General features: G+C 37.8%; 1 protein-coding gene across 4 annotated transcripts in view; it reads left to right on the top strand.

Moving 5' to 3' along the window:
• Nucleotides 1-27908, top strand: part of CHCHD3 (coiled-coil-helix-coiled-coil-helix domain containing 3) — a 266148-nt gene that overhangs the window by 149365 nt on the left and 88875 nt on the right. For 2 of the 4 annotated variants that reach the window (XM_027574537.1, XM_027574538.1), the window contains exons 5-6: nucleotides 23379-23393; nucleotides 24422-24505. In XM_027574537.1, coding sequence (XP_027430338.1) covers nucleotides 23379-23393; nucleotides 24422-24505 — 99 coding nt within the window. The remainder of the gene's footprint in view (nucleotides 1-23378; nucleotides 23394-24421; nucleotides 24506-27908) is intronic. The other 2 variants (XM_027574540.1, XM_027574541.1) reach the window with 1 other exon arrangement.

The following is a 27908-nucleotide window of genomic DNA, read 5'->3' as shown; positions in this document are numbered from 1 at the left end:
GCCCGTTCATTACCATCTCCCCGCACTCCCCTTAAGCTGTTTCTTCTTTTCCCTCCATCCGGCTTCTTGCCTACCACGTTGACAATAGGTTTTTCCCTTTCCTTTGTACATTCTCTTTGTGAGCTCAGTTGTGTGCACCCAGAAAAAGATGGCAGGAATGGAGGCAGCTCTTCTTTGCTCTTCCCTTGACTCTTTCTAGCTATGGGTACTTGGGCGGTCATTTACTTTTGCTGAACCTTTGTTTCTTCCTCTCAACAGAGATGTGGCTTGAAAGGATGAATTTTTCAAATCCTTTGAAACTCTAAAATTCTGTCTCTGCAAGTTCCCTATGATCTGTAGGGAAATTAGACTTCTCACTAATCCAGTGCCATCAGCCTCTGAGACTTGGTGATAAGAAGTCCCCTTTAGGCTTTGCAGCTGCCTTTGGACCATTTTCTAATGGAAAAATACACTCAGAATTTCAAGCCATTGCCTTTGGAGTCATCTTTGGAAGATGACTAATATAAACTTTTTTGTGCTTTTTGTTGGTGTGTGTCATGTTTTTCTGTTTTTTTATTTAAAGATCTCAAGCTTTTCTTAATTTCAGTTTATTTATCTGTAAATTGAGATTTTTGACACCTCCTTCAAGCAAGTATTAGGCTTATTTGCTATTTACTTTTATGATGGGCCTAATATGCAGAGACTTGTAGATTATTAATCTTACTGTTTTGCGAAAGAACTGTTTCAAGGGGTGAGTAGTGAAACTTGTCCTCGTACTTTGAATTTACTTGCTTTTATTACATTTCTTAAATGAAATTTCAGAGCCTGGAGGAAAGTAGTGGTGTAAGTATATTTCAGGAATATATAATTGGTTTGAATTCTTTGGTGGAGAAGAATTTTATAAAATTAGAGTATCATTATGAGTACAGTTTAGCTTTTTTGCTTGTATGTATATATAGACCCTCAAATCTTTTCAAAATTGGAGTCATAATTTATTCAAATATAATAATATTAAAACTAAAATATTGTTCATATGACTTTTTCCTTCCCCTTGCTCTACATTTAATGACATTCAATGAGTTTTGCTTCTCTGTGGTGGTGATTTGTCAAGAGGAAACCGTCAGTGATAGGTGGGGAACAGCCTCTTTCCCGGGAGCCCAGAGGAGGATATGACATGTGGTTCCCATTGTAACCCAAGCAGTGCCTGTTACTGTGGTTCTTACTCAACCAGTAAGTGTTGTTAGGTGGGCAAAAAAGGAATGAGGTCTAGAATTATTTTTCTTACTCTCATTTAACAAAGAAGCTGAGCTGTATTGGGATGTATTGTTTAAAAAGCCATTTTCATGATAAACTACAGTGCCAGATTTTTAAAAAAGTAATCTGTAAGTAGCTTTTTAAAATTTAAAACCTGAGAACATTAAGAAAATATTGATGCATAAAACGAAACAATTAAGTGAACAACGATTATATTCTTATTTTGGGAGATAGCAAGCCTGTAATTCTAAGTGAATTTGAACTTGGGTAGGATGAGCTGTTTGTTGGGTAGGCATATTGAGCATAGAACAGCTTGCTTCTAAAACATACAAGAGCATGTTGTCACCATCCTGGAATTCCATAACAGTTTTTGCTTCTCTTTTTCATGGCAGCAAACAATAAACAAATAAACAATAAATAAAACACAAGTTCAGAAACTATCCTCTCTGTGACTCATAGTCTTGTACTTAAGAATAATAAGTTGAAAGAACTTGTTGATCTTCAGTGTATGTGTTTGGTCATTCAGAAAACTAGTTCTGTATCTGAATTATCTGTTTGTCTGCTTGTGGGGAGGACTTGCATGTTAGATAAGCATCTTCTTTATACAGCTATTCATTTTCTTCCCCAAAGTGTTGGAGGACTAGGTTTTCTAGATCTTTTGGTTAAAGTACCATATTTCTGTTAGAGCCAGGGTCAGCAAACTTTATCTGTAAAGGGCCAGATAGTAAGTATTTTAAGCTTTGCAGGCCAAACAGTTTCTCTTGCAACTATGTAACTCTGTCATTGCAGCATGAAAGCACCTGTGAACAAATACATAAATGAATGGATGGGGCTATGTTTCAATAAAACTTTATTTCCACAACAAGCGGTGGGCAAGATTTGGCCCTTGGGCTACAGTTTACTGACCTCAGTGGTAGAACAACAATTCTTGCTCTTTGTATATTTGTATGTGCAATGGTGCTCCATGGATTACCCATATTATAAATAGGGATAGATAAAGGGGTCATGATGATATGCATTTCCAGTGTGCTACCTGTAGCTCTACCCCTTTCTCTCTCACTTAAAAAAATAACCCAGAAACCCAAGGAATGAGAGCAACTTATCACAGGGATAATCTTGAATCTTCTGTGGTTTTTGTAAGAAATAAGTCAGTCACAATTTTCAGTACTTTATTAGTAGGATTAGGTTACTTGTCACACTCTCTATACTTGTGTGACACACCAGACTGTAGCTTTAAGTCTTTGAGAAGTACCACTTTTAAAAGGCTAATTCTTTGGAGCTAACAGTTTGGGTTGCATTTAGAACACAAATTGTGGAAGCTGGAGCAAGATGTCTCTGCTCGTCCAGTGGTGTACACAGGGGCCACACACATCTTACTGTGCAAAAAATTCTCTCATTATAAAGTTAGCCAAATAACAGTATGCTTTATGTTTAATATTCCCGGATCTTTCCCTGTCTCTGCCTCCTGCAAGCTAGAATCACTTCAGACTAACCTTGAAATTTTGTGACTGGATTTGGTCAACTTGAAAGTTGGTTTTATACATTTCTGGAGAGGGTTAGATCAATTTCTTAGGGATCATATGGTCAAAGGAGGGTAAACAATTTATGTGGGATCTCCCAGGAGCAAACCCAGATATATTGTGGTTCTTACTCAACCAGTAAGTGTTGTGAAAGCAAAGGTGGTGGTGGTGATTCAGCTATAGTATTACTCTTATCTGACCTCCCCAGAATCCACCTGGTAGGTTAAACAACTTCCATTCCCTCATGAAATAGACTCTGTGATGCCCGTGGTTCATTGTTGCGCATCGCTAGTAGACTTTCTGACATTCCTGTGCATTACCTGATCGGTTAAGTCAGATGCTTACCAAAAGTCAGTCATGTTTGTTTGCACGCCTATTTATGTTAGGTGTTATATTAATATATAACATATTAATATATGTTATTGCATATATTAATTAAATGTCATGTCATCTGTTGCTATTATATGAAAAATAAGGTGAATGCTTTGGAAAGACTCATAAATGTGATTTACTAAAAACTTGCTGTTGAATTAGATATGGGTATGGGTGAGAGAACTGTGGGCAAGATTGGGGGATGGAAATCAAGAGGGATCCTGCCTGCTGATTGCTCTATGAGGGTCTTTTAGTCCTCATTTACCTTTAAGGGAACCAGTTCAAATTATTGATAACCCATTATAAAGATTATAGGAAACTCAGCAGAGCCGTACTCAAAGAAAAGGACTCATTCTTATTTCAGACAACTGGCAAAGAATTTGTATTTAGATGCTTTATTACAACTTAATGTATAAAGTACATAGGTAACTTTTGTATTTCACTTTGTGTTTTAAGTGTATCATTTACTGGTCCTGATTGTATGGTTTCCCAAATGTATGCCACACTGTGCCAGAACTTTATTTAAAGTTTCTTATTTAATCTTTACAGAGCCCGTTTAAGGAGCATCTGATTATTGTCCTCATTTTGGTGATGGAGAATCTAAGACTTAGATAGCCACGATCTAATTTCCCAAGATCCTAAAGCTAGTAAATGCTAGCTTCGAGATTCAGTGCCTTTGTCTCCCTAACTATACCATCGCCCATCCAGCAGCCAACTCAAGATTTTTGCAATAGATCTTTCTGAATGCAGCAAGAGCTAAGATCTTAACTTGTTATAATTTGCTAAACTAGTCCTTATTAGGATCAAAACTGGAAATTGTTACAGAGTAAATAAGCTCTGGTGAGTGCAGGAAATATAGACAAAGCTTGACTTAAATTTTAACGATGTTATCCTTATGTCTTTTCTTCATTCTGGTCCTCTTTTCTCATTTGTTTGTTCACATACCTACTTGGAATGAGTATGTTGTTTTTAACTTCTTACAAATGCCTTTACATATATGATTTAATTTGATTCTGAGAAGAGAGGAAATAGGGCAGGTGTCACTAGCTTCATTTCTTAGATGAAGAAATCAAGGTTCTCAAAATTTAAATAACCTGAGGGGGTGTAGAGTTTGAATAAAATACAGAAAAGATCCACATTGCAGTTGAAGAGCTGGATGAAAAAATACTTGGCTGTATAACAGAGATATTTAGTTAAAAGAGGAGAAGGTTGAGGGGATTACCTTCTGCTAGTATGTGTAGAAGTATGATATGGAGGATTATGACTGGCTCTTTTCTAGCTACATCTGAGTATGGGATTAATTTTTTTAAGGATTTAATTTCAGCAGGAGGGATTTGGTTTAAAGACAGGAACTAGTTCTGGTAGAAGGAAAGTCTATTAGTTAATCTTCTCTGTGGGATTGTATAGAATACTTTTAGATTCTGTCCAGATTCAGAATAATAAACTGGCCAACCAAGTACAATTATATATATTGATTTTACTCTTTTCTTTTTAAACAACAGCAGAATCATAAACTTGGATGCAGCCCGTACTATTTGAATGCACCCAAAATAAATTATATACTTAGACTTTATTGTAAATAATTTCCTACAATGTTCTTTTCATTCTGGTGAAAATAAAGAATGGTGATATGAAGCAGTGTATTTAGGGAAAAAGAGGCTGCTCAATGAAGTTTCACTTTTATCAGTTTATATCTTTTCCCACTGAGTGATTTAGTTATTATTTCTAATTCTCTGAAAGAGTACTTGAATGGTAGACCCAGACAGTTATAAACTGGTTAGGATGAAGAGTAGAAGAAGAAAGTAGATTTAAAAATGAGACATATATGAAATTAAGGGATGAGAAGTATTGTTTAACTAGATAATTGGGAAATAATTAGAAAAATAATCAGTAGACAAGAGACATTTGGAAATCTAGTTTCAGGAGGGGCTTAGGAATTCCCTGGCCTGTCCCCCATATGTGTTAATTCCGTAGTGTGAGAGCCCAGAATGGCAATGCTGACTTGGACTTACCAGAGAAAAACATTTTGCTTTCTATGAAAAATTAGTTTTTTTATAACTCACACAAAGCATCACAATTTTCCATGTGCCAACGATACTGTGTCTTAATACCCTTTGTTCCCCATGCTCACAAAGTTAAAAATTAGAGAAGTAGTGAAAAGATCAGTGAGGCATTCATATAAGCAAAGATGAAGAGAACTTAGAAAGTATTTGCTAAATCAGGAATAGGGAATTTTTTTTTTCTACTAATTATCTGGAGGAAAAAAAAAGAAAAGTAATCCAGCCATAAGAGGTAGGGTGCCGGAGGTGAGGCTAATGCTTCTGGATTTTTAGAGTCAGAAGTATGACATACTCAACTTGGCCTCTTTTGAACTTGAAAACAACAACAAACTAAGGCATCACATACATTTTCTCCCATGTAAGGGCAAGAACAAAAGTGAGGAAGAAGAAATAAGCAAAGAAGAGAGACATGAGAAGAAAGAAATTCTTGGTAAGTGGAAAGATGGATAAATAAGGGAGGGAAAGATTATGGCAAAGAGTCCAAAAGAAAACACCAGAGGAAAGAGAAAGAGGGAGCAATAGAAGTTGTCCCCATCTGCCCTGAACATGGCAGTTCCAGCACTTCCTCAGGCTTCCCGGCCCATGCTTTTGCCCGCTAAGTGTGGCTTGATCAGAGTAAAGCTTTGTCAGAATTGTCTCTATGCTCGATCACCTCTGTCTTACCTGAGGTCACGCCTGCTTACCGCTGCTTTGGTTCCTGCTGCTTCTCCCAGTGGATGCCCTCCAAGCTGGTGGTATCTGTAGGACTTTGGAATGTCCTTGTTGAATTTCTCTTTCTCTTCTCTATTTTAGCTTCATTAGTAAACTTTTCCTCCATTGTTTCTAAATTGATATATTTAAGTAATCTGACTGTATAGCATTTTAGGGTCCCTGTTCCTCTCACCCAGCACACACTCACTCACACACATCTCTGTCAGATAGAGTGTGCTGGTTTGCCATAGCTGCACCGATTTCTTCCACTTTGAGGCTCAGTGGTTGAGAATTTTGAAGGCTGTTGTCTGGAAAAGGAAAGTATGTTTGCACTTCGTTGAAATCAAGGCTGTAGCTATCACAAAAATAGATCATACTTTTTAAGTTTAAACATTTTTTTTTTACCTGTTCTGTGGAGAAATCTGTTTCCTATTGATTATACACATAATCATACTAATTTCAGGAACACCCTGGATGAACACAGCTATATGCCCAGGTCTAGATGGTTGAGGTTATAATATCATTTTTGCATGTTCAAGAAAACAGAATTGCAGTACTCCTTTCTTTGGTTGGCTTCTATATCCTAAATTAATCAGAAGTTAGAGAGCTTTTGGGTATTTATAGCCCTGATTTTGATCCAGATATCATTCTAAATCCATTGCTCACCAACACCCATTTGGCTTGGTTTGCTGCTCATCAGTGTGCTCTTGTTTTGTAGTTTCCAAGCAGGTCACAGTGATGTTACATCGTTCTCAATTATCTTTCAGCCTGTCTTTAAAGACTCTCTCCTCTTCCCTGAGCTACTGGCCTCAGCCCACTGGGGTATCCCTCTGCCGTTGATTCTTCACATTTGTTCAGCCTCGGCACACTGTGGCAAGAAAGCATTGTGTCATAGACCTCCCTTGTTCAAAGTCTTGTGTATTTGTTTTTTTTGGGCATAGACAACATAGAGGAAGCAGTTCAGGTACTCACATGTGGTGCCAGTCCTTGAATGCAGGCTGCTTGTCCACCTTTAGGCTTCCTGCATTCTGAGCCTGGACTGCCCTTTCTCTTGTCTGGTGGATGAGTAGCTAGCTATTCAGCCTCTAGGACCCATCTCAGTGTTGACCTCATTGGTGAAGCCTTTTCTGACTCCATTGGCATAATTTTCCCCTTCTCTGATTTCCATGCCACTACTTTTATCATCATATTATGTTGTGATTTTTAAAAATCATCTGTCTGTCCCTCTTTAGATTTCTAGATCCTTGAAGCAGGGCTTTGTCATCCTTGACATGCCTACTACATTTACCAGAGGTTGTTGAACTTGGGGAGTGGCCAGATCTCTGGTCTAGTCCAAGCAGAGGAAAGGCAGGGCTCATTTCCTTCACTCTAGTTGAAATCTCTACATACTCATTCTCAAGCCTCTTTCAGCATGTGTCCTTGACATACCTGGTATCTTGATTTATCAGTGTTTTGGAATTTTCATCACAGGATATAGTGTTTGTCGTGACTTGCGAGTTATTGCCATGCTTGTGTGCTCTTCAGCAGAACCTGGTAGTTACATTATGTGTTTAACAAACACATAGTAATGATTTAAGTGTTTTGCAAATACTAATCCATTTTACCTCATAACTACCTTATAAGGGAGGTACTATTAATATTCCCATTTTATAGATGATGAAACTAATGCACCGAGAGGTTAAATTAACTTGCCTTAAATCACATAGCTAGTAGGTGGAAGAATTAAAATTCCAACCCAGGAGTTCTGGCTGTGGATTATATATAATTAACCCCTGCGTAATTTACTGCCAACATCATTGGTGATACTTTGTCTTTAACCACTAGCATAGTTAATCTACCTTTTTCAAAAGGAGAAGGGAGCATGTCTCAGCTCAGAATCTTGGGTTGGGCAATATTTTCTGACCAGAAATTGTTTTCAGTGTATTTTCCCTATTATCTTCTATTTATGACAGCTGAATCTGGTTTTCTAATTATGGTAGTTATGTAAAGTTTTCTCTTAAAATTATTGAACCTTTAAATTGTACTACTAGGTACAAAACTTATCCTGGCTCAGCCAGAGAGGATAACCTCTCTCTCAGGTTAGAGAAAAATATCAAGTCAATAGCAGTAGGTCTTAAATGGTGGTAAACTGATACCACAAAAATCCTAAGGGTGGGGGCACCTGGGTGCCTCAGTCGGTTAAGTGTTTGTCTTCGGCTTAGGTCATGATTCCAGGGTTCTGGGGTCGAGCTCCACATAGGGCTCCCTGCGCAGTAGGGAAGTCTGCTTCTCCCTCTACTCTTCCCCTGCTCTTGTGCTCTTTCTCTCACTCTCTCTCTCTCTCTCTCAAATAAATAAAATCTTAAAAAAAAAAAATCCCAAGGGTGGTACATGAAATACTAATAGATAGGATATTGTGATTAGTTGCATATAGGGGATGAAGAAGAGTTATGGATACAGCAGGTTTCTGGTTAGGCTGATGTATTTGACTTTTATTCTGTTACCAAAGAAGCAGCTGAAGGTGAAAATGTGGGTAGTAACTGAGGGGAAAAATGGGAATAGAAAGGATATTGTAGGACACATTAATGTTTGATTATTAGTTTACTCAAATCGCATGTATCTTAAATTCTTTAGTCAGATTGGGTGTATAGGTAAAAACTCACTCATGCCAAAAATGTTCTGCTGCATACAGTTTTAAACATTTAACATGCCTGAGGAGGTGGTTTAGAGAAGAGGGATACGGGGAGCGAAGAATCAGTCCTGTGAGGTCAGCCCAGAGGCACTAAGTCAGTCGGTAGGAGAACAAGGGGTTTGTCTGGAAGTTGCAAGTAGGCTGAGCCAGGATAAGTTTTGTACCCAGTAGTACATGTGATTTTAATTTACCCATGTAACTTTTTATGTATCTCAACAACAAACTAATACACCCCTAAGCAACAGCACCCTGTAGGATGCCTCATACATAGAAGTTCTTTTCATAACTATTACTGAATGAATTGGTGTCTCAGGCTGCAAGTGCCATGGGAGTTCATAAAAGGAGTAGAGTCTGGGCGTGGTTTTGTAGAGAAGGTGATAAAGGTAACTTGTGTAATAATAAGAGTTGTGGATAAAAAAACATCTTGACCACTTATTGACTTGGCCATTTCTTCCCACTTCTGTGACCCTCAGTGTGCTCTCCTGTAAAATTGGGGCGATAATAAAAATTAATTAAAAAATTGGGGTGATAATTTTCTCAGGGTTTATTTTACTATTTTTGTGCTATGCAGCACTCTAGGCATAGCTTGGAGAATTTAATTTAGTCCTAGCATTGTTTTGAGAATTAAATGATGTAGTAAATATGAAAGAACTTTGGAAACTCCTAAGTGCTATACAACTATTAGTTTTTATTAATCCTGGTTATTAAAAGTGGCTTTCTCCAGACTCTCTGAGTTCAGGGATCTATCTCTTTGGTTTATGTTCTATTTTGTTGAATTGTCCATGGAAGCGTAAAGGAGCCAGCATGTCCTGGACCCAGCACTCAGGGCAAAGGCTTATGCTTCTGACCCACTTATCAGGGCATCTTAACCATCTATTGAAATTCCTTGGCGGAGTGTCTACAGTTTTAACTTTTCGACCATAGCTTAGAAACCAAGGTCTTGAGATATTAAAGGATGTTTTTAAGGTCAGAAAGCTAGTTAAATCACAAGTTAAGAATGGAATACAGGTTTCCTTGACTCACATTTTAAAAGTGGCATACTAAACAACATGTCAGTGAAAAATCTGAGGAAATATTAAAATTAGGGTATTTTAAAATTTATCTAGAACCATCATGATTTTTCTAAGGTGATAGGTTTTATATAGTAGTCTTTTGTTTAGGTTAAAGGACTTAAAATTTAGTGTTAGACTGTAGCAAATTTGAACTTCTCGATGGGAAGGCATTGGTACTTGTGTTGAGCTGGACATGGAGAAAGCTCCCAGTTGTATTTTTCCTTGTGATGGCAGCATAATTCTCTTCAACACCAGATTTTCATCCTCCAACTGCCACCAGTGTTTTAAGAAAATAATGCCTAATAACTCATGATGACATGTCCCACTTTTCACCCTCTTTCATAATTATATCTTCCTCTCTACTTAGTTTTATTTTAGAATGGTGTGTTTGACATCAGATGTATCAGGGGCCTAACTCCAAACTACACAGTTTCAGTGACCGTTTCTACGTGGAGATTTTCCATGGCGTGGCTAACGGTACGCACTGTGTTAATCCTTGCATGTCCCCCCCTGTGTTTTGGAGAATGGTTTGTTCTTTCAGTTGTGCACTGTCCTCTCACTGAAATTTATATATTTACTTTAGAGGGTAGTTAGAAAGCGCTGGTGGAAACGTAACTGCCATTCAGCACATGTAGGCCTCTATTATCTCACACCTGGATCCTTTCAACAGCCCCCTTAATTGTTTCCCCACTGGCATTCTCCCCTCTTTCTAATCCATCCTATACATCAAGATTAATCTTCCTAAAATACTGTTTTCATCACACTTAAAAACGTTTAGAGGCCCCCCATGGCCTACAGGATGAAGTCCGGACCTCTTAGCATGACAGTTCTGTCTTCCTGCAGGCTAGTCCCCACTTACTTTCTGACCCTCCTACTGTAATTCCCTCTTCAGCTGCTGTACGTGCCCAGGCCTCCTGTCTTCTTTCCTCTGTACCTTTGATTACTGTCCCCTTTCTTGCAGTGGCCTTTGACTCCATCTCTGCCCATCTAAATCCTACTCATTGAGCTTTCAAGTTCAGACCAGCTGATGGAATCCTTTATTTTCTTTGTAGTACTCACTGCCCTTATCATATATTATCTTTTATTATGGTTGTTTGTACAACCCATGCACTGCCCTCCACCCCAGTTTGTAAATTCTTGAAGAACACAGCGCTCGAAGAAAATAATGGATTGTTGCTGGTTTTATAGCTCTATGCAAATCAGAGTTTTAGGATTGTGGTTTGTGGTCATTGAGATGCATTTGGCTATTGTATTCTACCAAGTCCAGTGCAGTGTTGGAGGATCTTCATAAAAATAGGTTTCACTGAGTGCTTGTTGAATAAATGAATAGATATGTTAAGTTGATTTTGTTGTTCAGATAGGAAAATTATCTTAGCTTTTAGCCCAGGAAGAGACATGTTCACAGGGCCCCAGAGTCATTTATGGACTGTCATGAATTGTGTAGTCTGCTTAGATCATGCTTATATGCTTAGTTTGAGCTGAGTAAGTTGGTGGCCAGGTTTTTCTACCAACCAAATTGGAGAAGTTCTCCACAGTGTTCCAGGAACTATTTGGAGAATACATAAATTAACAGCTTTATGGTACATTTCAGCTCTTGAGGATACAAGGCTACCTCAGGAGACAGAAAGCTCCAGTAGGACAAAATATAGCTTGTTGCAAAGATCAGTTAAACAGTCTTTTTACAAATATTCAGCCAGTTGTCAACTCTTCCTTGATCATGTCATCATTGCTGCTTGTATTCATCTGACACCAGACAAAAAGAATAAAGGAAAAAGATAGGGGGACTTGAGAGGGAATTCCTTCAGCGCTTAAACCAGGCTTGTCACTCTGCAGGGGCACAGTATCTGGTTTTAATAATCTCATATGTCATTTGCAGTTTATTATTAGTAACATATAAATCTATATCTCAGAACTTTTGTAAAATTTTTGAGAAGATTATGAAATGTCACTTTTGCTCTTCTTTGAGGAAAGTGGAGGGGGGTGTTAACTTGCTAAATGTCATTACACTGCTTGTTTTCAGCTTCAGATTAATAGCAGGTGGTAGCCATTTTTCAGAGCAAACAGGCTGCCTTTTTAGTTCATTAAAAAAAAAAAAGCACTAATTCTTTACTGAAGCCTGGAATATTCTGTGCTCGGTGACAAATGGCAAGGATCACAAAACATTCAACATTAAAAAAAAAAAAAGAATCGCTGGCTGATATTGTAAAATTTTAAAGAACCAAGCCAGAGCTTTCAGCACAAGATTTCTTTTACCATACTAAATGACTTACACGTGGTGTATTTATGTTTAACATATATATCCGTTACCTTCAGTGACTTTATTTTCACGTAGCTCTTTTGATTTGTGGTCTGTAATGTCTTTGTCCACTCCTGCAGTGCTCATCCCAGATTGTAAACACCATTTAGAAGCTCTGTAGATGATCCCCCATGCAAATGCATGCTTTTTAATGTGCATGTGCATTCTAGGGGGTAGGGGAGGGAGCAGTGATGTTATGTTTGGAACAGTAAGAATTTTTATTTTTGGATTCTTTTTTCTTATTCACAGGCATGTTTTTTTTTTTTTGAGATATTGTTTAATCTGTCAACTTTAAAATGTGAGTCAAGATAACCTGTATTCTATTCTGAACTCATGACTAAGTAGGTTTATGATCTTATGTGAGTAGAGCTGTCCCAGAATTAGATCTTTAACATCCGAAGACCTTGGTTCCTAAGGCACGTTCCTGCTTCAGATGTATATGATCCTTCTTCTTTTTGTCTGAGTATTTTTGATAGCCGTTAAATATGGCATCCAATGTCATTCACAGTTTGTCATTAAGATCATCTTTTTTACTTGCATTTGGTTTAAGAGGCTTGAGGGTGGGGATCACTTTCCTTGGGGCTGGAATCGGATCACTTAGCTTTCAGTCTGAACAGTTGCTAGGAGCTTTCTGGTATCTGATCAGATGATGGATGAATGAAAATCACATTCACAGGAGGATGGTTTTTAAGTTGGAAAGATAACATATAATAAGATAGCCATAACTATAAGGCAGGCAAGATACCATGTCAAATAGTTAATAATATTCTGACTTCCCAGCAGGTAAAACCAAGTCACAATCATGAGGTTGATTTTCATTCTTGGGTCTAAACCTAGAGAAGTGTCTGCTTGGTGAGCTGTAGTGGGAAGAGTCAGAAATTCTGTTTTCATGAGACAGCTATTCCAGCTGTGAATTTCAGGCAAGTCTCTTGTCTGTAACTGTTTTCTTAAATGTAAAAAAAAAAAAAAAAAGTTGGGGGACACTTTGGTGGTTTAATTGATTAAGCGTCTGACTTATTCAAGCTTCAGTTTCATCATTCGTTGTTCCCATGATCTCATGTTTCATTTAGTCCGTCAGTTAAGCTGGGGGCTTTATACAGAGGCTAAAGATTTAAAAAACCCCCTCCCTATCAGGTTTGGGGAAAAATGGGATGTCATGAAGCACCAGGTACTCCTTCATTCTTTCATTACCAGTGGCCATTGCTGAGGAATGTTTTAAAAATATTTTTATCCTTCTAATACTTTCCCAATTCCAGTTTTCTTGGAATACAGTGGAGTCACATCTTACTTAAGGATTTAGTTTTAAAATCAGCCTCTGAATATTATTTGTCAATTACAGGTCAGTAAAACTAAAACAAAACAAAACAAAACAAAACAAACAGACAAAACCCAAAAAACAAAACTCATGTATGAGGCCAAGATTTCTTTTGTTCTAATTTATTCTTAAGAGTCCAGCCATGCTATTTTTCTTCTGTTATTAGGTCACTAGGCTTCTTCAGTTGAGCACTAGATGAAATGTTGGCTTTTATTTAAGGATTTGTGAGTGAAAACTATATTATCTTGAACCACTAGAATTCCATTCACTGGGCAGGAAATGAGAGAGGCTGGGAGTACAGCGGTCCCAGGCTTCCCGATGGAGTGGGTAGTATCCTGTGCTCTCCTTAAATTCCTCTCTCCCGCCTTCAGTGGGTAGGTGGATTTGCATAAACTGAATGTGCATGTGATGTAATTACACTGTACCATCCTCTTTAAAGCCTGTAAATGAGATAGAGATGCCCTGTTATTTTCTGAACTTACTCATTTTTCTGTAGAAAACGAGAGCTAGCGTGATTTGGCTGGCACCAGTGGGTTGAACTTGTTTTAGAAAGCGGCCCATTTTACCGTCTGTCTTAACCGTTTGAGTCTGACAGGTAGCGTCAGGTTCAAGAAGCAGCCCTGCAAGTATTGCTGAGACAGAGCCTTAGCTATCACTCCTCCAGTAGCTGAAAACCCACCACCGATGCCGAGTCAGGCAGGGAGGAAGTGTCACTGCTGCCGTGCAGCGTCTGCCCCTGGCAACCAGGTGTCACATATACACCGTCGTCTCCAAATGTTGTTCAGTAGGTGTTGGTAGCATCCTAGCAATTTGGCAGCAGAACATACGCATTCATTGAATTTCCTCTGGCCTAGTTGTCGAGTAAATTCAAATTGAATAATAGGAGAAATGTAAATGTACTGCATAAAATGTGAATGTTACAGGGATCTTGGATATTATCTAGCCTATCCCCTTAATTTTACAAAACAGGAAACAAGCCCCAAAAGGTTAAGGAACTTGCCCAAGATCATGAGTTAGCAGCCAACCTGGAATGAAAGCTTTAACTGTCTGATTATTTTGTTGTTACTCCCTCTACACAGGATTTCTGGATCAAATTGTATTCCAGAGGTCCAGTTGGATTTACTCAGCCTGGCCTGCATGAGTGGAGAAATTCCAAAGAGATCTGATGTATTCTAACAGATAGAACCTCGTTCTTGTTTGCTGGTTTACTTCTGTTTGAACTGGAAGCTGAGGTTTAAGACCTGCTCAGAGTTTGTTGTCATTGTCAAAGTTTTGTGACAGCCATGGGAATGTGTCATTGGGCTGTCTTTCTAGGAGAGAACCTGCTGCAAAGGGTGCAGTTGGCCACAAGCCTCAAGCAGCCCACAAGCCGGGAACCTTCTGCAGGGTGCATCCCCAGGCCATGCCCCTACCAGGCTTGTAGCATGTGGCAGGGCCTCTAGAGCTGGGCCATCTCGCCTGACGCCTAGGATTCCTCTACTGGACAGTCTCTGCTCTGAGGTTCCTTGTCATCATGGCCCAGTTTTCTTAGAGGTAGACTGTTGTCTCCTTCCGTCCTGGTCTCACATCCCAGGTGTCAGACCTAGAGCATCGTCGGAAGTTGTCTCTGCCAGTGCTCTTCCCTCTCTCCTTTATCCTTCCTCCAGTACATCTCTTCTACTTCTGATTCTGTCTCAGCATCTGCATCCGAGCGGACCTGAACTGACATGGCCGATAGGTGGTTTTGAAGACATTTTTAGAATAGTCTACATTAACCATTACAGCAAATCTCAAAAATGTCTTTATGTAGAGTACTGTTGAAAATAACTACGAATTTTTGATTAGTCACTTTTACATTGTCTTCCCTTAATGTCAAGCCAAAATGAAAAGAAATACAGTCAGGGAGTTGATGGGGAGTGCACTGCCTTCAAGAGACGGGTCCCAGAGCCAACTCTGTCCCTGACCTTAAGGATTCCCTTAGTTAACAAGGAACTTGGAGCCTTGCTTGCTTCCTGATACATGAGCTGGATGATCTTTGGGTTTTTTGTTTGTTTGTTTGTTTTCCAAGCTGTGCATGTGAAATAGATTCTAAGAGGAGAGGTCGACTCCAGCCAGTTGGTCCTGATTGTGTACACATTAAGCCTAAGTTTAAATTGAACAGACACAAGTTAATACAAAGAAAAGGAACCAGAAGTTGTGCAGTAATTGTCTCTGTGTTGCTGTCCAACTTAACATGTCAGATCAGTGACACCAAATGTCTTGGCACAAATAATGGGGTTGAGCTAGCATCTCTGTGTTAGAGTGCTTCTGAGATTTTTAATCTCCATGGTAAAACAAGATTATACATAAGTGCCTGGAAATGGAAGTATTATTCCCCACAATATGGAATAAGAAGAGAGACATTTTAGTATAATTGCACCTTCAGCTCTATAATTCCCAGTGCTTGTTGCTTCTTTCCACTCCGTGCCATATCAGCTGTGGTCTAGAGTTAAGATCACTCTGCTGTTACATGTAATGGTAACATTCAGTGGTTTATAAGCCCATCTATTCTGCAGCTGAATTTGATAATAAAAGCCCCTTCCTGCTCTGAGTCCATGTAATCACACAGTTTTATTGAATGTGGCCCTTTTTATAAACCACTTTTCCTTCTTTCAGAGATCCTTCTTATCCTTAAAGTTTCTAAGCTTACTAATGATTCTGTGACATAGCGTTCTCATTTCTTCATAGAACTTGGTCTTCTGGAACTTTGATTTTGATTCAGATGGTCTTTTCTTTTAGACTTGATGCATGTTTACATTCTCTTGTGTATTTCATAAACATGTAGTAGCTGAAGTGAGTGTTCATTAGAGAAACTAAAGCTGCTTATTTGAGAACTCTGAACTAACAGTTCATTTCACCTTTGATTCAGTGTTTATTTAATGTTTCTTATGTGCTGGATATCGTTATGGCTGTTCTTTCTTTAAATGGGTCTTGGGGTGGGGGAGCATGGAATATACAACACTGACCTGATGAAGTGGTATATTTTAGTGCCTTTCATGTTGAAATTTCATGTTGCTTTGTAACATTGAAAGTTATAAATTATAATGGAATCATTATATGCCTGTTCTCAGGAATGATACATAAAATATTTAATATTAGGTCTAGGGTTGTCATTACCCAAGCAGAACAAATATTAAACAACTCATATCTGTTCATGTTAACTGAATATCCATTCTTCCTGAACTGAGCATCAGTTACATGGATTCAAAATCCGAGGTTATATAGGCATTGATTCCGTTTTGTGCAGGGAGCCAGAGAAAAGAGAGAACTTATATACCTGTTTTATGCTTTTTATACTTAGTTCAAAAATAAAGAACTAACATTTCCAGTTTCCTCTTTCACTGGGATATGATGCATTACATGTATGTGAGCCACTCTTGTTGCTTTTATTCATTATACCTTTGCAGTGCAACCCTACCAGTTTATAATGTGAGCAAGACTCCAGCTCAATTCTGTAATACAAACAGACGTTTATTGAAGAAAACTTTCTTAACAAGCAGTACAAAATGATTCATACAACCCATTCAGTAAAACTCAGTGAAGTCCCAGTTGTCTGTTAAGTGTTTGTTTGTTTTTCAGGAAGAGGGTTACTTGGGGCAGACGAGGTTGCTTGTACTTGGCCTCAGACAGCCAACAATCCTCTTAAACCAGTGGTCCTTACCTGGGGCAGTTTTGGCAATGCCTGGAAGCAATTTTGGTTGTCACAGCTCAGAGTTGGGGTGGTACTGTTGGCTACTAGAGGCCAGGTGTCCCCCTCCGCATTCTGCAGTACATAGGACAGCTCTCCGCAGCAACGAGTGGTCTGGCCCAAAATGTCAGCAGTGCCGAAGGTGAGAATCTCTGTCCTCAACCAATGGCTGGATACAGGACTGTCAAGTGATCAGGCCTAAGGTACCATCCTAAGGTACCACAACAGCTTTGTTGTCGTGACCTCGCGTAGTCTCGTGACCAGTCACACAGCAGAGGTAGGAATATCCTTATGGGAGCTAACCCTGATATCTTTTTGAGTTTTCATTTTACCAACTAGAAAGAACCTATATGTAACATTTATCATGCTACTTAATGAACCATTTTCACTAATAAAATTCATTTCCAACAGTCATTGTGCTAAGTAGCAAAACATCATTATTGATCAAGGCATGCATGAGTGACGCCCTTATAGTAGCCACCTCTACTTTTTCAGCTTCCAATTTTGAGCTTCCAGTAAGAGTACTTGCTGATGGCTCCTGCATTCTGTGTGCTTGAGTAGCATGCTGGCAGCACCTGGTTCAGAGCTTAGGTTAAGCTAAGGAACATGGACACATAATGTCACACTGTGTATTTTGAAGTAAATCACAGATGCTGTGACAGATTGGCTCCCCAGAAGTTGTGTCTACCTACTTCCTACAGACTCTTTACCTCAGTGTACTTGTTTTCATTTGGGCTGGCATGTCCTGAGTCTTTGTGGGAAGCTACAGACCTAGGTTGAGCCAGAGATCCAGATAGAGAGGAGTAAATCTCTTTTCCTGTCTCAGAGTTTACAGTTGAGAGAAGGACCATGGGTAGATAAACACGTACGATACAAGGCAAAGTCAAAATCAGGTGCCATAAGGGGGACCTGGCAGACTCACTCAGTCAGTGGAGCGTGCAACTCTTGATCTCAGGGTTGTGAGTTCGAGCCCCATGTTGAGTGTAGAAATTACTTAAAAGTAAAATCTTTAAAAAAACAAGTTACTGTATGAGACCTGTTGAAAAGTTTTATTAGGTGCAAAAGTGGGAGAGGCAGCAGGTTATGATTTGGCAATAGCTTCATGAAGGAAGTAACATTAAAGATGGGTTTTAGAACATGGATGGAGCTGGGGTGAGTCAGTGTGTTGTCACATGGTGATTTAGCAGAGTTGGAATGGGTATCTGGGTCTCCTGACGCCCCACCAAGTAGATTTTCTACTATCTGTCATAGTAAGTTCTGAATTAAACTAGAAAACTGGAAAAGTGAATGTATGATTAAAAAATTATTTTTCCTCTCTAAAGCTGTAGAAGAAGGCTTGTAAAACAATTTCTGATTTCATCTAGCACTTAATTTTACTTATTTTGTCAAGTACCATGTTCTGCACAAATGTTAGGAGAGAACTTCTGGAAAAAGTTAAAGCAAAGCACACTAGGTTGCTTTCTGTTCTAAATTTATGTACCTAACATTCTCTCTTCACTCGTTGTTGGCTTTACTTTTTAATTTCAAAAACTACTTACCTGCCTCTGCTTGCTTTTTTTCAAGAAAATAAGCAGATATGCCTCAAAGTGGCAGAGGACATATTCAGTAGGCTGCTTCCAGTATGTCATCAGCGTGAAAAAAGGTGAAATGAAGAGGAGAGTTCCTGAAGTTCTTCTTGGGAAGACAAAACAGAACCGAATGGGGACTGATCAAGCCCTGGAGGCTTGGATACGAGTTCCAGATTTAGGAAGTCTGTTGTTAAGTCTCGGTCTATATTCAACTTAAGCCAGCCCTCACTGTGTTTGTGCACATAAGTGTAGTTTAACATTTCAAGCTGGGGTTTGCTCATAGCTTATGCCTCTAAGTAGTCATTGAACAGTGTGCTAAAGTTGATAATAGGTTGGGCATCATTTAAGTTCACCTAGATGAGTTACCCTTTTGAAGGTCACCTTATAATGTGGCTCGGAAAACAGTGCTTTTGAGTATGATTATTTGTTTACCAATGCCACTTGATAAAGGCTCAGTGAACCGTATGTAATTTCTCATTTATAACGGAAGTGTAGTATTCAGCTAATTGAATGCATGGCTACTTTAATTATTTTGTTACGGCTAATTGGTATCCACAGTGAACAGTGATCATGTTCTACAGCTTCTAAATGTATGATTACCTTACAAGTTTATGGTTCAGTCCCATTGGATCATTCAGTTCTTTGTTTTATGTTAGCATATACTTTTATTAGGTTCCTATATATTTTGTGTTCTATGTAGTTCTGACAAGGAATAAAGCTCTTTTCCCTGCTCTTATTTGCTTATGTGAGTTATAAGATAGAGATTGATCTTTGCCACAGATTATCCATATCATTGTGAAAGATTAAATCTTTCTCCATCCATTATGTGTGTGTTTCAGATTTGTTATAAGATTTAGAATGATAGGAAATATCATTATAGGGATTTCCTATTTAGGTTGATTTACAGTTGTTGCCTTTTCTCAACCCTAGTAATCTCTGGCTTCATAGTGTCCTCCAATGGAAAATTGAACAGGTACCTGCTTTGTTTTCTCCCTTGAGCTATTAAAATTGAGCACTGGCATTTCAAGGAACTTTGTCATTTAAAATGTACAAGCTTAGGGCGCCTGGGTGGCTCAGTTGGTTAAGCGACTGCCTTCGGCTCAGGTCATGATCCTGGAGTCCCAGGATGAGTCCTGCATCAGGCTCCCTGCTGAGCAGGGAGTCTGCTTCTCCCTCTGACCCTCCCCCCTCCCATGTGCTCTCTCTCTCTCTCTCTCTCTCTCTCATTCTCTCTCTCAAATAAGTAGATAAAAACCTTTTAAAAATAAAAAATAAAAATCAAGTGTACAAGCTTTCCCATAGCCCGGAATCTTTCTTTAACATGCCTTGTACTTGATGTCCAAGGTAACAATACAACCTCTGAGGTAGGTGATTGTGATGTCACCAGGTTCCCCAGGCCATGTACCCTGTGCCACACTGCAGTCCTCAGGAGCAACCAGGCCTAAGAAGGCTGAGCTACTATGCCAAAAACCTTTCGCTATGAAGAGTTACCTAGGAATATACGTGGGAAGGTAAAGTTCCCACCAGCACAGTATGTCATATCCATAATCCCAGTTTTTACTTCTGTTGACCTTATTCTATTCTTTGTCATAAGCACCTTCAGATCCTTTCTGAAAAGAAGCAAGTCTTAAAGAAGTTAACATATGGATACTTCATTTTGAATCTAGCTACCAACACGGAGTAAAAACATTGAAATATGTATGTGTTGGGTTTCTTAAAGAAAACTTGATTTCCTTATTTTCTTTGTGTCTCTTGCATATGGGTGCTCTAGTTTTCCATAATGATCCACTTAAGTTCTGTCATGTTTTCAAGCCCAATCATGTTACCCCAAATCTAACAGGATCTGAAAACTAATCAGTGCACATTTCTTGCAGTGAGAGTAATAGTAAACAAGAAATGAGGGGAAATTTTTTATATTCTTTTTTTTCCCTAAGAAATGGTTCTATAACAATAAGTAATGTAATCCTCTTTGTTTTTGTTCATTTAAAATGATTCTCTCTGTGTTAGAGAGTTATACGTAGAAGTTTTATTTCCTTGCACTTGGTTTACTGCTTTTTCATAAGTTGAGTGTGACTCTCCATCCTTGGCAGCTATTAGCTTAGTCAATGTATTCCAGGCTTATTTAAGTTTCAGGATTCATATTGTGTGACTTTCCCTCCCAGCATCACATTAACTGTTTCAAAGCAATGTGCCGTTCAAGTGCTGTGGCTGTGTTTCTTGCTTTGTTATTCTCCCCAGTGGATCTCAAACTATTGATTCTGTTGGCTGTCTAGGGAAAGATTTGTGATGTTAGACTGTAGCTTGGTGGTTTCGGGTCTTTGGAGGTAGTTCCTTTTTAGTGTGTATATCTGACCTTTTCACATGTTGCTTTAAATTTTTTCAAAGATTACATCTTAGAAAAGTGAATGAGAATATTACTATATATCCTTTATTTACGTTGCTTCTCAAAATCAAATTTTTGGGTGCATGTAGTCCTCAGTAGGCTTAAGCAGTATATTTGTTGTATTGAATTCAAGAGTGTTTTCTAAATGACCATAATAGAATACCTATCACTTTTTCTTTGCATTTAAAAAAAATGTCTCACTGTGCACTATATGTGAACAAAAGAAACATTTAGTGCAAGTGTTTTAAGAACCATGGTGGGTAATGTCATACATTGAATGGGAGAGAGAATCAAGTGCTGGTACATTAAGGATTTTGTAGGTTAAGATAATTTCCAGGCTATAAATAATTGTTCAAGTTGTTAAAACAATTTGGTTGTTAATATAATTACTAAATACCTCACTCTGAGCTTCCATCTCATATTTTGTTTCCATCTCATAGTCAGGGATACATGTATATGATATTAATGTTTAAGAAATATTTTTTCTGATTACAGAAGTAGTAATTGCTCATTCTAGAAAATTTAGAAAGTATAGAACAGTCCAAATAAGAAAAAATATCCCACTATGCATATCCTGTCCACTGTTAATATCTTGGCATAATAGATACTTTTTTCCAAGCCATTATTTTTTTAAGGGCTCTGAATATTTGGTCATTGTATCTGGACTAAAATCTTTATAATCAATATCCTGTTGGACCAAATCTTATTTATACAACCTTCTATTGTTCCCACTTGCTTTAAGTAACATTGGTTTTATTTTCTTAGATCTAAATCCTTGTGTGCTTTTCTTAATATTTCCTAGGATTAAATGCCTAGAATAAAATTGGCCAAGTGATAAGCAGATTAACAATAGCAAAGATATATGCACACGTCCATCCATATATTTATATGTAGTTATTTTAGTGTATTTAATTTGTATACACTTTAAGATATTTATGTGGTTAAATCCATTCTTTGTGATATGTAGTTTTATGAGTTTTGACAAATGCATACAATTGTGTAACCACCACCATTATCAACAAGCAGACTAGTTCTCTCACCTCAGAAAATTCCCTCCTGTGTCCTTTGACTACAAAGTATGTGATTTTTTTTTTAATTTGGAAAATATAAAGAAGCAAGAATAACTAGAAATCACCCATAAACCTACCATTCTGCTATAACTTTTGTTGACATTTTGTTGAGTATCCTTCTGGTCTTTTTCTTTCCCTACAAAGAAAAGAGATTATACTGTCCTTTTTGTGTATAATCTGTTCCGTTTTTACTTAGTATATTTTGAAGGTATTTTTATTGAGCCATTAAATTGGTTTTTATTTTTGCATCTTTGCAATTCTAAACAACCTTATCTTGAACATCTTTGTATATTGTCATAATTACTTAAGAAAAGTCAGGTCATGATCCCAGGGTTCTGGGATCGATTCCAGCATTGGGCTCCCTGCTGGGCGGGGAGCCTGCTTCTTCCTCTGCCTCTGCGTGTCTCTCTCTCTCTCTGTCTCTCTGACTCTCATGAATAAATAAATAAAACATTAAAAAAAAAAAGATCTACAGTTTAAAAAAAAAGTCCTAAAAACAGAGTTTAGATCTCAGTGAATATGTACATTTTAAAAACATTACATTGTGGCAAATTGATTTAAAAAGTGGCTATATCAAATTACATTCTGACCAGTCGTGTATAGAAGAGCCTATTTTCCTGTATCTGTGACATTATTATTACTATTTTATGTTGTTGTCAGTTCAGTAGATGAATAATGGTATTTCATTATTTTAATTATCATTCTTTGATTTCTCTTAAGGTTGGGTTTTTTTCCTCATGTGTTTATTATTTGTATTTTTGTGTGTGAATTACCAGTGTATGTCATTTGTGTATTTTTCTTTTGGCTTTTTTTTTTTTTTTTTTTAGTGTTCTGTATTTTAGTAACTTTAACTCTTCATAGTTACATGTTGTGTTTTCTTTTCCTCTTTTTGTCATTTGCTTATTTGTTTGGTTTAATGATTTTTTTTTTTTAACAGAGGGTCTCATAAAACCGTTGTTTTACATTTCCTTTATTTCTATTTTGGGTGTGTATGTCTTGAATTTAGAAATATCTTTTCTCTGTAGATCATATTGTCATGCATACTTTCTTCACACTTAGCTTTGTTAAAAATTCTTTCTCTGTTTACTTTTTCTTTTATATTCCTGACAGGCTAGTCAAGTTTTTACTATGTTGTACCAAGGAGCCATCAATTATTATGTACTTGCATATGAATATATTTTAATGTAATCTTATTGTATCTTTTTAAATTTATTCATATGCTTTCAAGCAGCATGAACTTTTCACTGAAATCTTCTATTCAAACTGTAGCAGCACACTGACATTTAACTGTGTCCTAGGTTAAGCAAGTTCTCTGATTTTTTTCCCCCATTGCCTTCTTTGGTTTGCATCTTAGATATTATCTATCAGATTTCTTTGTGACATTAGGAAAAAATACTACTTCTATTGTTAAATAATTGTTGTTTGTTTTTAACATGCTGCAGGACATTGAAGACAAAGTAAGTAGCAAAGCAATGACCTATATATGTGTAAAATGGGTACACTTAACCTAAGCAGATCACCCTCACACAAGGTTGAGCCAAGTGACCCTTGATCACCCTGCAAAAAAATGTGGTATGCAGCATAAGGGTGGGAATGCCAAAATGCATACTTGCTGAATATCTTAAAATTCCTCATCAAGTGTGTATTCAGCATTTACTGAACAAAAATATATTAAAAACTTTTCTAACTTAGGGTGTGAGACAGGGAGATCTGTTCTCAGAGATAAAGATCACTTAAATGTAATGATCAAGATACAAACAACAGTTTGAAAAAATGCATTTTTTTTATTAACCTTGAAAAACATCCATAAGTAACTATCTTTATCATTATTTTTCAAGTATCAAGAAATTTTTATTACCTTTTTTTAATTTTGAAAAAATCTTATAAATTAGAAATGCGATGACTGAGTTTTATAATTACTTTAACTATTTTTATTTCTTACTATTAATTTTTAATTATTCAAATAAACATTTACAGTGGTTTTTGCCCTGTGCTCCAAAGACAACTGCTTCATAAAAAAGAAAATAGACCAATACATGTACTTAGGTGCAGGTTTCATTGGTAATTTAAGGATTCTCAAACATAAGATTTATGTAGAAAATGTCATATAGGTATTTTTGTTGTTCAGAAAAAAGGTTAATAACCATGTGGTTTTATTGTACATAAATAAAATCTAAGTTTTATTGTACAAAATATTAATCGTTGAAATTACTCTTCCATAGGAGTTAAATAAAACTGTGCTGTAAAACTTTTTGACAAAGTAGGACACAGCTGTCACAGTAAAAAAAAAAACACAACAGTGTAGACTCCTTTACATTTAAATACAGCAATCATCATCTTATTAATATTGTTCTATGGCAGAGACCTAATAGATTGCAAAAATCTTCAGCTCTATGTACTTATTTCTAATGTAATTTATACTTGACTTTTGCTTCAGTGTTGCTGCTTTTTCTTGATATAGTGTATTCTTCATTTCTTTTTTTAGGCTAAGCAGCTGGAAGAGAAAGATCGAGTGATAAAGAAGCAGGATGCGTTCTACAAAGAGCAGCTGGCTAGACTGGAGGAGAGGGTATGACTATTTCTTGTCGTTGATTCTCTTCTAGAACCACATCTGCAACTTTCCCATGTATTTATTTAAGCACTAATAATTAGAACTGTAGCTGCTTTTCCTAGTTAAAAGGAAGTGAGGAAGCCAAGCAGGTAGATCATTCTCACAGGGAATGTTATTTCTTCTTTGGTTGTTTAGGGGTTTGGTTGCGTTATTGGTTCAATGAGGCATTTATCACTCTGCAGCTCCCTGCCCCCCGCCGGGTATTTTTTCCCTAAATGTTTAGAAACTGCACTGACTCCAGGTCAAACAGTAGAGTGCTACTCTTGACTCTCCCTAACATTGACGAAACTTGAGTGGGTTCATAGAAATGGAAGTGTTTTAAGGGATATATTGTCTTTGGGTAACCTCAATTTCACTGCATTTGTGGCTAAGAAATGGGCAGGAGTTGAACAGTAGGATTTAGGAAGGAGAGTTCAGAGGAGTTGAGGCAGTACCTCTGGGCAGGCCTTAGAGTTTGACAGAGATGCAAAGGCAGAAATTAAAGCTAAAACAGAAAGAGACTGTGGGTTTCAGAATGGGAATTTGAGCCACCTCATCAGTGCCCCTGTTCAGTGAAGTAGATTTGTCTAGAATAATTTCGCACATGGGCCATACAAAGCTAGATCTTTCTTCCCTTTGATGGAAACCTCTAAAGTTTGGTTTGTTTAGAGTAAGATGTTTAATAAGAAAGTAGATACAATAAGAAATACAGTATTAAGTCCCATTCAGTACAGTTATTTACACATTAAATATGCTCACCCGTGTCTGTACGTCACTAGTGTGCATGCTTCTTGCATGCAGGGATCATTTCTTCATTCATCAAACAGATGTCTGCTTAATCACCTAATACATGTCAGGCCCAAGGCTAGTGCCAGAGATATGCTAATGAAGAAAATGAACTGAACTTTTGTCCTCAGGGAGCTGAAGTGTATATAGTGGGCGGCAGTTTGCAATTCTATGGATGAACAATGAAGCAGAGAAAAAGGAGTCCCAGGGCCTTGGAGTCATAGGGTGTGGGGTCTGGTAGAGCGGGCCTAATAGGTGGCTTTTGGTAAGAGGTCTGCAGTAATGGGAAGTCAACCAGCACCAGGGCCCTGAAACAGGGCTGTGTGTGGCATGTTGGAAAGGCTGGAGGGTTTGTGAGTGGAAGAGCATGTTGGCTTTTGTCTTGGGCAAGAACTGAAGCAAGACAGACCTAAGAAGAGGTAATGGCGGTAATTCAGAAAAGGGATAGTGATGGCTTGGGTCTGGCTGCTAGCCATGGAGGGAATGAAGCACAGGGTTGAATGTTTCAAAGGCAGAGCTGATCAGGCTTGTTGATGGTTTTGAACATGAGTGAAAGAAAGAACTCAAGGATACTCTAGATCTATGGCTTTTATACCTAGAAGGATGGCTTTTCCATAGAGGAAGACTATGCAGATATGGATCTTTTTGTGGGTAGTGCAGAAAAATCAGGAATTTGTAAGTTTGGGTATTTGTTAAGACATCCAAGTAGAGATGATAAAAAAAGCATCGAGTGGAATGGCTTATGGCAAGAGTGAGCAAATTTTTCTGTAAAGGGCCAGATAGGAAATACTTTAGACTTCACTGGCTGTGTATGGTTTCTGTCCCGACTACTCAGCTCTCAGCTCAGCTGCTCGGCTCTGCCATTGTAACGTGACACCAGCCATAGCCAGTATGTCAGTCAGCAAGTGTGACTGCGTTCCAATTACGGACACTGAAGCTTGGGTTTCACGTAATTTCTGTATGTCATGAAATACTCTTCTTTGGACCCCCCCCCACCCCAAACCACTCAAAAACCCAAAACCACTCTTAAGGCTATATAAAAACAGAGAGCAGGCTGGATTTGACTCATGAGTTCTAGTCTGTAGAACCCTGGTTTAGAACACAGCCTCTGACTTGGATTGAATGCACTGAACGGACATTTATCTGCTGAGTTTTTGTAGCATGTTACTTCAAATTTCGGTTTCTTCAGCTGTAACATGAGGATATAATAGTACTTACCTCACGGATTTGTTAAGTGAGCTCATTCTCATAAAGCACCTATGGTAGTGTCCGGCACAGAGTAACCACTCAGTCAGCTGTTAGTTTACCTCAGCCCTTCCAGAGCACCGTACCTGATAGTAAATGTTAGCTGAATAAAATGAATGACTGATAGTTTTTGAGGTGATTTACCCAGTACCCGCTTTTTTCCCCACCCAGTGACAGTTTTCTTTGCCATCAAGTATTACTGTGCTAGGTACCTTTTGGATTTGTCATTGATTGCTGTCAGGTACAAGAAAAGGCAATGAAAAATATTCACCCATTTCTCATAAATCCACCAATTTGATGGAGGTCATTCAGTGATTAGTGTGATATACTGAGAAGATTCGATCTTGGCTGATGAAACCAGTCTGCTCAGCAGCTAACTGTTGTTTTTGGCCTGAAGTTAGAACACATGGTGGTAGATGAGATGGAGATGGTGTGATGATGTCAAGTCATTGCCGTCAGCATCTTTTTATATAGGTGAAATATTTTTTCCTTTTTGAAGATAAGGCTGGAAAGTAGTGTTTTAGGAATTTTAACTGAAAACTGAGGAGTACCTGTGAGCTTAGAAAAATTCTAAGGTGGAATAATCACACTATTATTAGTTAATACCTAATAACTCCAGGCTGGACTAGGAGTCAGAAGGCATGGTGCTGTCATGTAGTTATCTGACAAGTCATCTAATCTCTTCTGGTCTCTGCTTCTTTATCTATGAAGTGGGGATAATACTCTGTTCCTTGCTCACGTTTGTGAGTTATTGGGGGGACCAGATAAGATGATGTATATAAAAGCTCTTTGAAAACTGGAAAATGCTTAACAAAAGCCATTGCCATTAAAGAGTATCTGCTTACTTTTCATTGTGTACAAAACACTAAAAATCATGAAATTACTTGAATATTGTTCAACTTCCTGCTGTCTTCTCTCCATTTCTGTAAAACCATCTTTGTTTATTACTGCCATTCCTGAAGTAGCTACATTAATTTCGTTCAATTGGATTTCTTCCAGGAATATTTGAGAGATGTAGGTCTTCAGTGATGAAGCATTTTGTAGGCTTTAATGCAGAAGATTTTAAAAAGAGTTCCTCTTGTATTGTGCTGACAGTGAAAAGTGCAATGTCTCACCATTTCTATTAGAAATTCTACATACAGTTCGTGTTAGAAGATCTAAAAGTGCTAAATCCAATAGTGCATAATGTAAGAAAAATAATTATAATATTATGATAACTTGTAGAATCACCTAACTTACTCTGCGAAATCCAGGTTGCCTGTGGTTTAAAAGTGGTTTAAGTACATGTCTTTATTTAAACCAAATGAAATGATTAAACCATAAACTAGAAACTAGATGGTGTATCATTATT

This window comes from Zalophus californianus, chromosome 12 (genome assembly GCF_009762305.2).
Source record: "Zalophus californianus isolate mZalCal1 chromosome 12, mZalCal1.pri.v2, whole genome shotgun sequence".
Taxonomy (NCBI): Eukaryota; Metazoa; Chordata; class Mammalia; order Carnivora; family Otariidae; genus Zalophus; species Zalophus californianus.
Note: the sequence above shows the minus strand (reverse complement) of the source record. Positions and strands in the feature narration are given on the sequence as shown.